This window comes from Durio zibethinus, chromosome 19, assembly GCF_047325235.1.
Source record: "Durio zibethinus cultivar Kanyao isolate XHJ-2024 chromosome 19, ASM4732523v1, whole genome shotgun sequence".
Lineage (NCBI taxonomy): Eukaryota > Viridiplantae > Streptophyta > Magnoliopsida > Malvales > Malvaceae > Durio > Durio zibethinus.
The window spans coordinates 2527797-2540168 of NC_143180.1; the positions used below are offsets into that span (position 1 = coordinate 2527797).

Sequence of the window (12372 nt, forward strand, 5' to 3'; positions counted from 1 at the left end):
CACTATTCTTGAAATATTTGTATTTAAATTTGTTTAAATTTAATATCATTATTCATTTAAATAAATACTATTTATTTAAATATTTAAATTTATTAAAATATTAATTTATTTAAAATTTTTATTGTCATATAAAATAAACAAAAATTTAATTTAAAATTTAAATTTACTCTTAATTAAAAATAAATAAAACTTATTTATAAGATTTAAAATCTTTTTAAATAACTATATTTTATATATTTTATATACGTAGTCGGATAATAAATTTAAAAACATATTTAAATATCTATTATTATTCTTAAAATTAAAATAAATTCAGATAATGAATATTCGATAAATACTATCCGATCTTCTTCTAATTCATCAAGAATAATAAATTTTTTATCTGAATTCATTAATTATCCATTTTTAACTATCAAAATTCAACATAAACAAATTAAATAATAATAATCTCTATTTATTTACTATCCATTATTATCATTAATTTAAAGACACTATTTTTAATGTAGGATTATACTTGCTGTATTGTCTAGAATAATATTGATGAAATAATTTTTAACTTTCTTTGAAAAAAAAATTATTCAAATTGTTCATTATTTAATTGTTCTCACCTCCTTACCAAAACTACGTAATATTCTTTTTAATCTTCTTTATTTGAATATTCCTAAACATATCGAATAAAGTAGTTTCATCTTCCATAGAATACTGATTGTGGGTGCCTACGGACAACTAGATCACCTCAAACTTCTATCAAGTCAAAACACATTGGAACTTGAGATTCCACCGATTTCTGCATCGATCGTGTGACCCTCTTTGTAGCCTGGAAAAAATGGGTTTCCCAGGCTACAAAAAGATGTCATTCAACTTATTGGTTATGATTTGTGACCCTAATGTCATCAAATGGGTGACTTGAGATTTAAACATCTATACCCAATGTTTCAAAGTATCGACTTCACCCCACAGCCAACAATGGATTTTTGCTAGTCCTATTGGATGTGCTCGACCACTGACCTAAGCACCCCAATCAGAAGCACGAGCTTATTTAAGCTACAAAGTCAACATAAGGTGTGCCTAATAAGTAAAACTGCTTTGCATTTTCTTTGGCTGCTGCAAGAAAAAATGCTTCAAAATCTGATTATCCTGGCCCGAGTTGCATTTAGATTACACAAGGACTATGTTTCTCTCTATAATCAATTATATTTGCAACCTTTTAATCCCAGAAAGACTCACCTGGTCTGTTCATGCAGGAAGTCGGTATTCACTGTCTATGAAGATACATCAAAAAGAGGTAAGTCACACTGAATGGAAACAAAGATCTCTTCCACACTCAAATATTAACTAACTAATATCATGCAGACAATTCTCAAGCGAAGAATCTGGATGCATAATCTGAGGGATGAATGATCTATGAATACAGTCCAAAGACTGATTAAAATGACAAAAAGGCTCTTTCAACTCACCTAACTTCAGTGCTCGAGATAGAGTGGCGAACTTGCCAGTACCATTCACCTACACAGGCCCATAGGCAGAAGCAGCATCTGCCCTGGTTGATACATTTGTTGCCATTGGAAAATTAAACAAGAAAGCACCTAGAAGGGTGTTGCAGTTAGCAAACAAAATTCAAAGAACAAGTGCAGTCCTTGAAACTTGTTACAGTCGGTGCAGCACATAAATTCCGACCTGTGCATTCAAATAAGAACAAATGCAATCCTTCAATCTTGTTACTATAACAGTACAAAGCATAATGCAGAGAACATTTAACAGCATTCACACAAGAATGTACCAAGAACTATTTCAGAAATAGAATTTAATATAAAAACACTCTCCACAAGATAAACATATATGGCAAGCCTATCTAATAATATGCAATCAAGTCCAATGCAGAGTGACAAGAACATTTAATCATGTTTATATGTCCAAAACCACTCAGGACCAGAGTGTGATGGACACAAGGAATATAGAGGAAGAGGACAGTTTAGTCCCGATAGGCAAGGAGCAGAGTATCACAGAAATCCATAAACATCAGCCTACCACACACCAGGGATGGCTTTCCCTTGGAGAAGCTCATGTCCACTAACCCCACATACTTCACCACTGTTTTTACTTCTTTCTCTAATTGATTTACAGGTTAATCTCCATGTGATATCATCTATTGTGATGACAATATTCTTCAGCATATCTTCAATCCTGTCATTTCAATTTCAGTTTCATTCATGAGCCAGTCATCTCTGCTGCCTTTACACAAATCAAATCCAATCGAACAAAAACATACATACTCTTTCACTTGCCAAATTGAGGCTCGTCATTTTCTTTAGCAAATACCCTTCCACTTTCTACTCTTTATAAACAAGAACAGGGAATACACAAATCAAATCCCAGCCTAGCAGCTCTGATTGGGTTTGCTATATGCTGTTCATAACTTTATATTGAAGTCAGATATATACTTTCAGAACATATATATTAACTTTAAAAAAAGAAAAAACTCAAGTTCAGAACAAAATATGGCTAAGTATTAAATTTGCAAGGATCCAGGACATCCACATCTTTCTAAACCAAAATGCAATCTCAGGTTGATGCTTGAAATAGCATAGAAGTTCCCATTAGGGAGAAATATGTTACCAATCACACCTAAGACATGAAAAAAAAATACATCATCTTCCTCGTCAAAAGGTAATTAATAACATGAAAACATCATTAAAGACATTTGCCCTTTAAAAGAAAGAAACTTGATCATATGGTTCAGGAATTACAGCATCTGATTCCTCTACTTATCTTCTCGACCCAGCACCGTAGTGGGACTCAAGCCACCATCCATATCAAATTAACTAAAGGATTAGTGAATCTGAGGCCAAGTAAACAGAGCCAATGCATCAGAATGCACCAAACCCAAAACAACGTGCTCCTTTTAACTATAACAACTCGATGAGAAACACTACAATCACTAAAATCTGAAAATAATGGACTTACGAATCCTGGCCTTCTCAGACCTGAAAAACAAAGGAGAAGAAAAGACAAAAAGGAAAAAAAAAGAAAGAAAGAACCCTTGTTAATCACCAGTATTAAATGGATTTCAACAGAGGTTAACCAATGTATGCACATAAGAAAATCATCCTTTATCAGCTAGTACTTTTGAGAAAGTTCCTCCCACAATGTAGGTGAGAGCTAGTAATGGCTCTATCTCTGCGATCAGAAATTGGAAAATAAAATAGCATAAGACTCTTAGCAGAGAGAATAGGAAATCTTTTGAAACATCAGACGAGTAATTAAAATAAGAAAATGGTGACAAAATATGATACAGCATATTTATTTATGGTTCTGGCAAATTATGTGAACCACATACATATAGTAGTCAAAACTCAAAAGCAAGAACACCCAAAATATATAAAAAGTATCAGTACAAGAGTTTATAAGCCTAATACATCACAATTTGATAGTCATAATGAAAATTAAAGAGAAATAACTTATGGAGGTCATAAGCTATCACTTGATTGACAGGCGATTAAACCAAGCATCTGAAACAAAACAAAGGTATCAGTCCTTGACATATATGATAATAAGACTTATCAGATACACATAAAAATGTTCTTATTTTACATCCTGAAGCATTTATAATTTATTTAGTCCAAATAAATGTAGTATTTGGCACCAACTTACTTCACCAGAGTCATCTATGTCATTAACCAAGTACATATCAATTACTTTGGCTCAGGCCCCCTCCACTGCACTGACCATCTTATAACAGGGCCTCAGCCAATTATATGTCACTAATTAATTAACCATATCACCTTAAAAGCATCATTATGTTTTCTTTCTTCAAAACACAATATTACTAAAATTATGCCCATTTGTAGTTAAAAGACTATTGGGTGGTTTCATACCCCACGAAGGATGCAGAGTCCTGAATCTTACGAAGAGGAACGCCATCACGAAGATTGACTTTCAGGTCTGAGAGACAAGCCCGACTACAAATCCAACAATCTATACAAGAGAAGAGTGTGTAGTTTACTAGTCCATTTGTTGTACCAAAGATAAAGTCAGGACCAATTCAGATTGCCTTCAATAAATATGTTAGGTTACATTATAATGTTCTCCTATTTGACTGTCATAATCAGAACAACTACACTTTTCTTTTATTAGAAAATAACAAACAGCAACACCTTTGCAGCAAGTTTAAAAGTAACTGGTAAAAGCATATGTTCCAGGAAAAAAATTGAATGAAAAAAATGAAAATGAACAAAAACGCAGATAGATCTACAGAGAAACTAATATAGAAAGAAAGTTTATGCCTATTGGAAGTTGGATATGAGTTCTTACATCTACAAAACCTGGTATCTGCCAGGTTGAGTCCCACCAGGAAGTTGTAAGGACTGGTGTGAGATATCTTCCAAGACACGTTTTAGTTCAGCCTTAGCTCTCTTAACAGATAGCTCTGTAGGTCCCTCAATGAACAAGTAAAGCTTGCGTTCCCCTGGTCCTGGGATCCGACCAGGTGGGAAAAACTGGCCCCTGGTGGTAATGGCAGCTCCAGTCCATTCTGATATTGGACCCAAAGTTTCCTTGTGGGTAACCTTCCATCGAGCATTCTGGGGGAATTCATTTATCTCCAACTCTGCTTCATAATGTTCTGGCATCGCATCAGCTTGAATCTTTGCCAAGTTATGCTGCAAGTTAAGGGCAGCTTGCAATGCAGCTTTTCGAGCAGCCTCTTCATTTGGAAGACCAGGCAGCCCACTCCCAGGCACAACTGCTGCAGTACCTGGCATTGACACACCAAGTACACCAGGAAGAGAAACGGGCAATACAGCATTGGGAAGCAGTTGAACAGATGATAGAGTGTTCTGCATCAAAGCAGTACTAGCTTTGGTGGCAGCAGCCATGGCAGCTATTTGAGCAAGCGCTGTCTGCTGTGAGATGTCACCACCTGCCTTCCGCACCCCTTCATCTTCATCTTCAGAATCTGACTTGTCTTCCTCAAACCCATATTCTTTTGCTTGTGCTTTCTTTGCTGCTTTTCTCTTTTCATCCTCCTCTTCATTGAATTTAAAACCACTTCCACCATAACCTGTTCCATGGGCCTGCTCAAGTCCCTGATTGACTTTTGCCATAAAGCCATCAGCAAGAGCTTTCAGGTCATCAGGAAGAACTTGCTCAGAGAGCTCCAAAGCTTTTACAAGATCTGGTGCATATCTTGCATCATCCTCGGAGATAAATGTGATGGCACAGCCTTTCCGGCCAGCTCTACCTGTCCTACCAACACGGTGAACATAATCTTCATAATGATTTGGAACATCAAAATTAATCACTAATTCAAGCTCCTTCACATCTAAACCCCTTGCTGCAACACTTGTTGCGATCAACAAATTGCAGACATTACTCTTAAAATCAGAAATAGTGGATTCACGATCTGTCTGATCCTTGGCCCCATGAAGTGACAGGCAAGGGTAACCGTGTTTGAGTAAATCCCTAAACAAAGCATCACACTTTTCTTGGGTGTGGACAAAAATCAAAATTTTCCCCTTCTCACACCATTCACCTAGAAGTTCTAACAATCTCAGGAACCTTTCACTTTCTGGCCTCATCTCGACCAACTGAGTTATGTCCTTGTTCACAACACTTCTCCCACCAACCTGTATTTCAACAGGTTTATTCAACACTTTACGTGCCAAAATCTCAACCTGACGAGGGAAAGTGGCAGAAAATAGTACAGTTTGGCGATCAGGTCGAATATTTTGAACAATTCGAGTGATTTGAGGTTCAAAACCCATATCAAACATTCTGTCAGCTTCATCCAAAACCAAATATGTTACTCTACGCAGATTACTAATTTTTCCCCCACTAGTACAAAGTATATCAATCATCCTACCTGGAGTACAGACAACAATCTCTGTTCCCCGCTTTAATTCACTAATCTGCTGGGCAACACCAGACCCTCCATACACAGGGACACATCTGATTCCCAATGCCTTGGCAAACTTCTTTATATCACTATGAATCTGCTGGACAAGCTCTCTTGTAGGTGCCATGATGAGCCCAATAGGCCCGTCTCCAGCTACTACAGGTGGCTGATCTTTGATATGCCTTAACATTGGTAGCACAAAAGCAAGGGTTTTGCCAGAGCCGGTTTTTGCTATGCCAATGCAGTCTCGACCACTCATAATTATGGGTAGTGCCTGAGCTTGAATTGGCATTGGCTTCTCATAATTAAGTTTCCTTATTGTCTCCAATATTTTACTTGTGAGTCCAGTTTGATGCCAGGTTTTGATTGGTTTGGGCACATCCTTTCCATGTAACTTCAATTCCAATTCCTTCCTGTAAGCAGCAACTTCTTCAGGTGTCATTCTTGATATCTCCTTCACTTCAATATAGAAATTTTTCCTGAAAGGTTTATAATCAATCTTCGAGTGATCAACAATAGATAGTTTTTCAGCTTTTGTCTTCTTTACCCTTTTCATGAACTCATCATCATCTTCATCTTCTAAATTCTCTTCATCATTCTCAACATCCCCATAATCTGAATCCGAGTCTTCCCCAGAAATAATTCTCCCAAGTGCCTTGTTAGAATCTTTCTTTGGTTGCTGTCCACCATTACTGAAGCCATCTTTTTTATCCTTAAAGTTCCCATTTTTATCATCATCAGCAGTAGGAGGAGGATCAACAACCGCATTACTTAGTTTCTCAACTTCAGGTAACACCATTGAATTCATAAAAGCATCTAATGGATCAATTTCATCATCATCCTCAGCAATCCCATTGCCCCCATTTTGGTTAACAACCATTTTATCTTCCCCATTATCAGAATCTCCTCCTTCCATCATTCCATCTCCACCTTCCTTACTATCAGGCTTCGAATTCTCATTATCATCAACATCCATATTTGTATACAATTTTGTTGGAGAACCTACTTCATCATCATCTGATTCTCCTTCCAGAGTCCAAGCTTTACCAACCTTAGCCTCCTGCTCTTCCACATTCCCTTCCCCACGTTTTTCCCTCTCTGATTCTTCCTTCTTCCTCCTTAACTCCTGCCATTCCTGAACCCTTCTCCTCCGTTTCTCCATCTCCTCGTCCAGTCTTTGCTGCTCATCTTCCATCTCCTGTTCCCTACTCTTCTTCTCTTTCTTCTCCAACTCATCCTCACCACTCTTTTTCTTAGCAGGACTTTCTCCTCTAGTCGATTTGCTTTCTCTCTCCTTATAATCATCACCATCATCATCATCGTCTCGTTCCCTCCTTCGACGCTTCCTATGTCGTTCCTTTTCCTCCTTACTATCATCACTATTATATTCCCTCCGCTTCTCCCTTTCCCTTTCCCTTTCCCTTTCCCTCGACTTCCTCTCTCTCTCCCTTTCCTTTTCCCTTTCTCTTTCCCTCTTCTCCCTTTCTCTTTCTCTTTCTCTTTCCCTTTTTTCCCTTTCCCTTTCCCTTTCCTTTTCCCTTGCCCTTTCCCTCTCTTTTTCTTTTTCCCGTTCCCTATCTTTCCTCTCCCTCCGGTGTTTTTCTTTTTCCCTTTCCTTTTCCCTATCGGAATCACTGCTCTTCTCTCTCTCGGAACGGCGCCGTTCTCGATCCCTATCCCTATCTCTTCTCTCACGGTGCCTTCTCTTTTCCGAATCTTCCATTGCTCAGAAAACCCTAAAAAATAAATTTCTTAGGTTATAAACAGAAAAAAAAAAAAAAAAGAATTAGGGATTGGAAATTAAAAAAAAAAAAAAGGAAAAATTCTAAAGTAAAATCAAATATAATGAATCGAATAATGAAAGCTTAAAAGAAAAAAGAAAAAAAAAAAGAAATTGGACAAAAATTACGGGAAGAGGTGGACTCACCAATTCTGTTCTTAAACTTAGGTACGATTCCCCTCTACGTTTCTCAGTTCATTTGTTCTGCGTAAGGAATTGTTTTCCTTTTATATTTTATTTTGGGCTGATTTGTGGGCTAGGCTGGACTTGATTTTTTACCCAGTTAATAGATCAATTTGGACTCAAGGGATTAATGTTTTGGGCTGGGCTTTGGTTCTTCTTTGTCTTGTCAATTGAGCAACTACCCCTCCGTAGTCAGATTCAGCTTTCAACTAAACGTTGACGACGCGACAGAGTGTTTTGGGTGGGAAGTTCGTAAGTTAGCATTTGCTGGTGAGAAACTTGATCCATCGACGCTTCAATTTGCTCTATACGGCCTTGAGGAAAATTGAAAATCAAGTCTCCTTGCCTCAGGACCATCAATTATAAAGATTTTTAATCGTATAAACCAATTTATGCAATTAAAGACATTTTTTGTTATGAGAAAAACCGATTTTAAACTTATCATGTGACATTTCTTAAAATTGTCAAAAAGTTGAAGAACATCCAATTATTCCATTTTGATTGCACAACTTTAAACCCAACCATGGATTTTCACTGATGAAAAATGAATATAAAGGAGCAAATACACGCACTCCATGAAAAATGCAGTACCAAGGAAATAGTAAAAACTAATTTTAATAATACATAAAATCCAGTTTGAAGTGCTGGTAGGAATAAAAGCATGAATTCTTTCGCAAAAAAAGTAGTACATTTTATAAACTCTTATTATGCAATAGATTCTATACCTCCCCAACAAGAGCTCTTGCAAGTACGCTAACTTCAGCTTCGAGCTAAAACTTAGGCATTCTTCTTTATCTCAGCAGATTTGATAATATCAATGAACTCCGGCTGGTGAGAAGACAATAAACATAAGCCCAAAATATCAGGAACAGAACCAACCATAAAGAAAATTGAAAACGAGCAGAGATGGAAAGGAGGAGAGTAGCAATATCATTACCTTCAGTGATGCTCCACCAACCAAGAAACCATCAACATCAGGCTGAGCTGCTAGTTCCTTGCAGTTTGCAGCAGTGACAGACCCTGAAATAGGGATCCTGTTAAAAACTAAGTCAAGCAACAAGGAAGAACATACGGCTATTTTATTTTGTATTTTGCTATTGTTAAGACATTTGACATGCTAGTGCAAAGACAAATTCACCAAAGATAAGCAAATCTTGCCTGTGCAAGATATTTATATTCTTTTCCATTTAACTACAATGTGATAATGATGCCAATTGTTTGATCTATTCATTATTTCCCTATTAGAGAAGAAACGGGACCTAAGCCCAATAGAGGTAAAAATGGGAACCAAGTTGCTCTTGGAGCTAAAAGTGGTTTACCGTTTATGAAGAGCTAGATAAAATCCAGTATTTTACAGAAATGTTTTCAGTTTATGAAGTTCATTACCTTTAGAATATGAACATTGGAAAAAAGGGCCTACCTACTGAACTTTCATTCAGGATTGCAAGAATAACTTAAGGATAAGATAAAGAGGCAAGAGTAGACAGAAGATGTGGAATACCTCCATAAATAATCCGGGTTGATGCAGCAACATCAGGACTGACGTTTGCTTGAAGCCATTTCCTCAACTCAGAATGTACCTATTACATTTACAAAAACTTTGTAAGTAAATCTTCACCACATTATTCCTAGACATTAAATGCAAAATTGACCTAAGAATTTATCATCTACACTTGTATACAACATAAAAGTAAGTCAGAGAAACACCATTATGAGGTTTTTAGACTTACTTCCTGTGCTTGAGCTGGAGTAGCAACCTTCCCAGTTCCAATAGCCCACACAGGCTCGTAGGCCAAAACAACATCCGTCCAGTTTGATACTTTTGCTGGCATTCAAAATTACACAGGAAACCAGCCAGACGCTTAGATTTTGTAGCAGTTAGTACTCAAATTAGTGATGCAGAAACAGCATTTGTTAAAGAAGGGTGAGTACTAATATGTACTAATTGCAACAATACATGCAGTATAGCAAAAAAAAAGTTGTACTTACACAAAATATCCAATAAATATAGCATCTAAACAATTAACAAATGCTGACCACACTGACACAAGGTCTGCTACCTTGACATATAAAAGTTTTTAAGAGTACCACCAAAAGAATAGCACCATAGGCTTTACAGATGCAAAAAAAGCAGTAAATATGTACCTGCAATTGCTTTAGTTTGTGCAGCAACAACCTCCATGGTAGATCCTGCTTCACGTTGCTCAAGTGTCTCCCCAATACAAGCAATCACCTTCAAGCCTTGAGAAAGTGCATAAGCAACCTTATCCCCAACAAACTAACACAAAAGTACCAAAATTGCTAAGTTAACAAAATGTTGAAAGTTTGACTGACAAGCAAAATTGAAACTATATTTACCAATTCATCAGGAAGGAAGTATTACCAGATGTTAGTAGTAATAGTCTGATCAAACACAGCTTACCTCATTTGACTCCTTCAAAATAAGTCTCCTCTCAGAGTGACCAATAATGACCCATGGAATGCTCAAATTGTCAAGCATCTCTGCACTGAAAAAAATACATAAATTGTTAGCTTAAAAGATTTGTTATAATGTCAAACCAAACAGATGGCTGGATCAAACTGCATCAACTGAAGCATTTGCAAAAAAAAAACCAAAAAAAAAACAACGACAACAACATCATCCTTTCTTTAATTGTGAAGATGATCTTTCTTCTTTCAAAACAGAATGATACAAATATGTTTGCTTGAGCAAAAAAAGAACAACATCTAAATGTGAAGAATTAAAGTTCATGTACATTAAAGAAAAAAAATAAATTGGATTGAAAGACTAAACAATAAGTAATAGTAGACAGCAAATGTGGGCATACCTAACCTCACCGGTGAAAGCACCTCCTTTATTGACCCAACAATTTTGTGCAGCAACATGAAAATCAGGCCTCAGTGAACTTTTTACCAAAGGCAGGAACACAAACGGAGGGCTAACCACAACCTCTGCAAAAGGATAACACGTTACCCCAAATAAGTTATCTGCTCTATCATCACTTTCAATACCAATAAAGGAGAAAATAGATGTAGCAAAGAAAACAACAAGTACCACAGCACGCGGGGCACAACAAAAGATTAAAGCAGATAAAGAAATCAGTCAATAAGCAGCTAAAACCGAAAATCTAACGATGGAATTGTGATAAGTATGTTAAATTACAAGGTAATTACAGAATAACTAATCTAACCCAAAAAAAAAATGTAATTACTTTTGCTTTAAAAATGAAAAAGAAAATTGATTTATACTTTGCTATGAATTTGGTAGTTTCCATCAATTTTTCACTAATGCAGGCTTCAAAATCGCAGTACAAGTATAAAAAATCAAGTTCAGAGAATAAAATTAAAAATATATTTTAAAAAATAGTAATCGATTCACTTACCAACAACATCCTGAGAAGGCACCTCTCCTCCATTCAATGTACTCACAATCTTGTTCACTTCTTCAATGGTGCCATTCTAAAAACATTTTTTTGCTTAAAATTAGAAATTAAAATAAAAAAAAAGACATTAATATATTATTAAAGATCTATCATGAAATTAATAGCTATTATTTTCCCTAATATAATTTATTAATAATAATTGACCAAAAAAAATTTGAAACGGTTGGATAAAGCTAGTAGTCATTTTCTGTGGAACCAAACAGAAAATAGATCATAGAAACAATAAGGAATATTTTTCAAAAAATAATTTAAAAAAAGAGGAAAATACGAAGAAAAAACTTACGCATTTCCAGTTTCCGCCGACGAAGAACTTCCTTCCCATTTTTTTTTTTTTTTTTTGCTCCACGATCACGAAAATCGCCAAAGCTCAAGCTTTTAACTAACTTTTGGCTTTGGCTTTAGGTGAGCGCGTGACGACATACCTAAAAACACAGTATTAAACGAAATTACTATTATAGTCAATAGATTAGGATATTCTTAGTGGATGTTAAGGGTAATTAAGTGAAACTGAAATAGCGAATTGGATTTTCAGATTTTTAAGGCCGGTATAGTGGGCCCACAGGATTAGGTCGGTTACTCAGGTGAAGGGAAGGTGAAGGCCACGTCGTCACCTACGGGGTCATCCTCTCACTCCTATCGTTCAGCGTTTTTAGTATAATCATTATGATATAATTAACTAATTTAATTTAAAATAAAAAATTATTATTAATAGTAAAAATTTTTAATTTTATAAATAATATTAAGATAATAATACATATTTTTTTTATATTTAAAAACTTTAATTTTTAAGAAAATAAAGCATGTATCGTCATTTTAAATTAATTTGTAAAATTAAAAAATTTTATTATCAATTTATTAAATAATTTTTTATTTAAAATTATATAAATTTTATCAAAAATTTATAATGAAATATATAAAACTTTTATTATAATAAAAATTTGAAGGTGATTTTCATTGTCCTCACATCGTATAGTTCCATCCGTACCATGGGTCATGCGCGACTGTGGTAGACAAATTTTTTTTTATATTTTATATGTGTTATTTTTTATTATTTTTATTTGGCCATTTATATA

The 12372-nt window shown here is 35.4% G+C and overlaps 2 protein-coding genes across 28 annotated transcripts; both read right to left on the reverse strand.

Annotated features, from left to right (window-relative positions):
• Nucleotides 1-631: 631 nt before the first annotated feature.
• Nucleotides 632-7870, reverse strand: LOC111310204 (P-loop containing nucleoside triphosphate hydrolases superfamily protein). Of its 26 annotated transcripts, XR_016330310.1 has the most exons (6): nucleotides 7821-7870; nucleotides 4312-7629; nucleotides 3876-3975; nucleotides 3125-3177; nucleotides 2748-2984; nucleotides 2486-2625 (listed from the first exon to the last, which is right to left on the reverse strand). XR_016330310.1 is itself a non-coding variant. In XM_089748304.1 (3 exons), the coding sequence occupies exon 2, from the start codon at nucleotides 7614-7616 to the stop codon at nucleotides 4314-4316; it is 3303 nt and encodes a 1100-aa protein (XP_089604430.1). In that variant the 5' UTR covers nucleotides 7617-7629; nucleotides 7821-7870; the 3' UTR covers nucleotides 632-1677; nucleotides 4312-4313. The 26 variants fall into 26 exon arrangements, 7 of the variants coding, with proteins under 7 accessions (XP_089604430.1, XP_089604429.1, XP_022765163.2 ...); XR_016330313.1 differs by lacking the exons at nucleotides 2486-2625; nucleotides 3876-3975 and adding an exon at nucleotides 632-1677; XR_016330311.1 differs by lacking the exon at nucleotides 3876-3975.
• A 562-nt stretch (nucleotides 7871-8432) lies between these two features.
• Nucleotides 8433-11737, reverse strand: TPI (triosephosphate isomerase). 2 transcript variants are annotated; one of them, XR_002692525.2, is made up of 9 exons: nucleotides 11583-11737; nucleotides 11240-11315; nucleotides 10685-10808; nucleotides 10279-10363; nucleotides 10002-10134; nucleotides 9587-9681; nucleotides 9358-9436; nucleotides 8794-8890; nucleotides 8433-8684 (listed from the first exon to the last, which is right to left on the reverse strand). XR_002692525.2 is itself a non-coding variant. In XM_022909431.2 (9 exons), the coding sequence occupies exons 1-9, from the start codon at nucleotides 11619-11621 to the stop codon at nucleotides 8634-8636; spliced, it is 765 nt and encodes a 254-aa protein (XP_022765166.1). In that variant the 5' UTR covers nucleotides 11622-11735; the 3' UTR covers nucleotides 8433-8633. The 2 variants fall into 2 exon arrangements, 1 of the variants encoding a protein (XP_022765166.1); XM_022909431.2 differs by having other exon boundaries at nucleotides 8794-8876; nucleotides 11583-11735.
• Nucleotides 11738-12372: the final 635 nt, after the last annotated feature.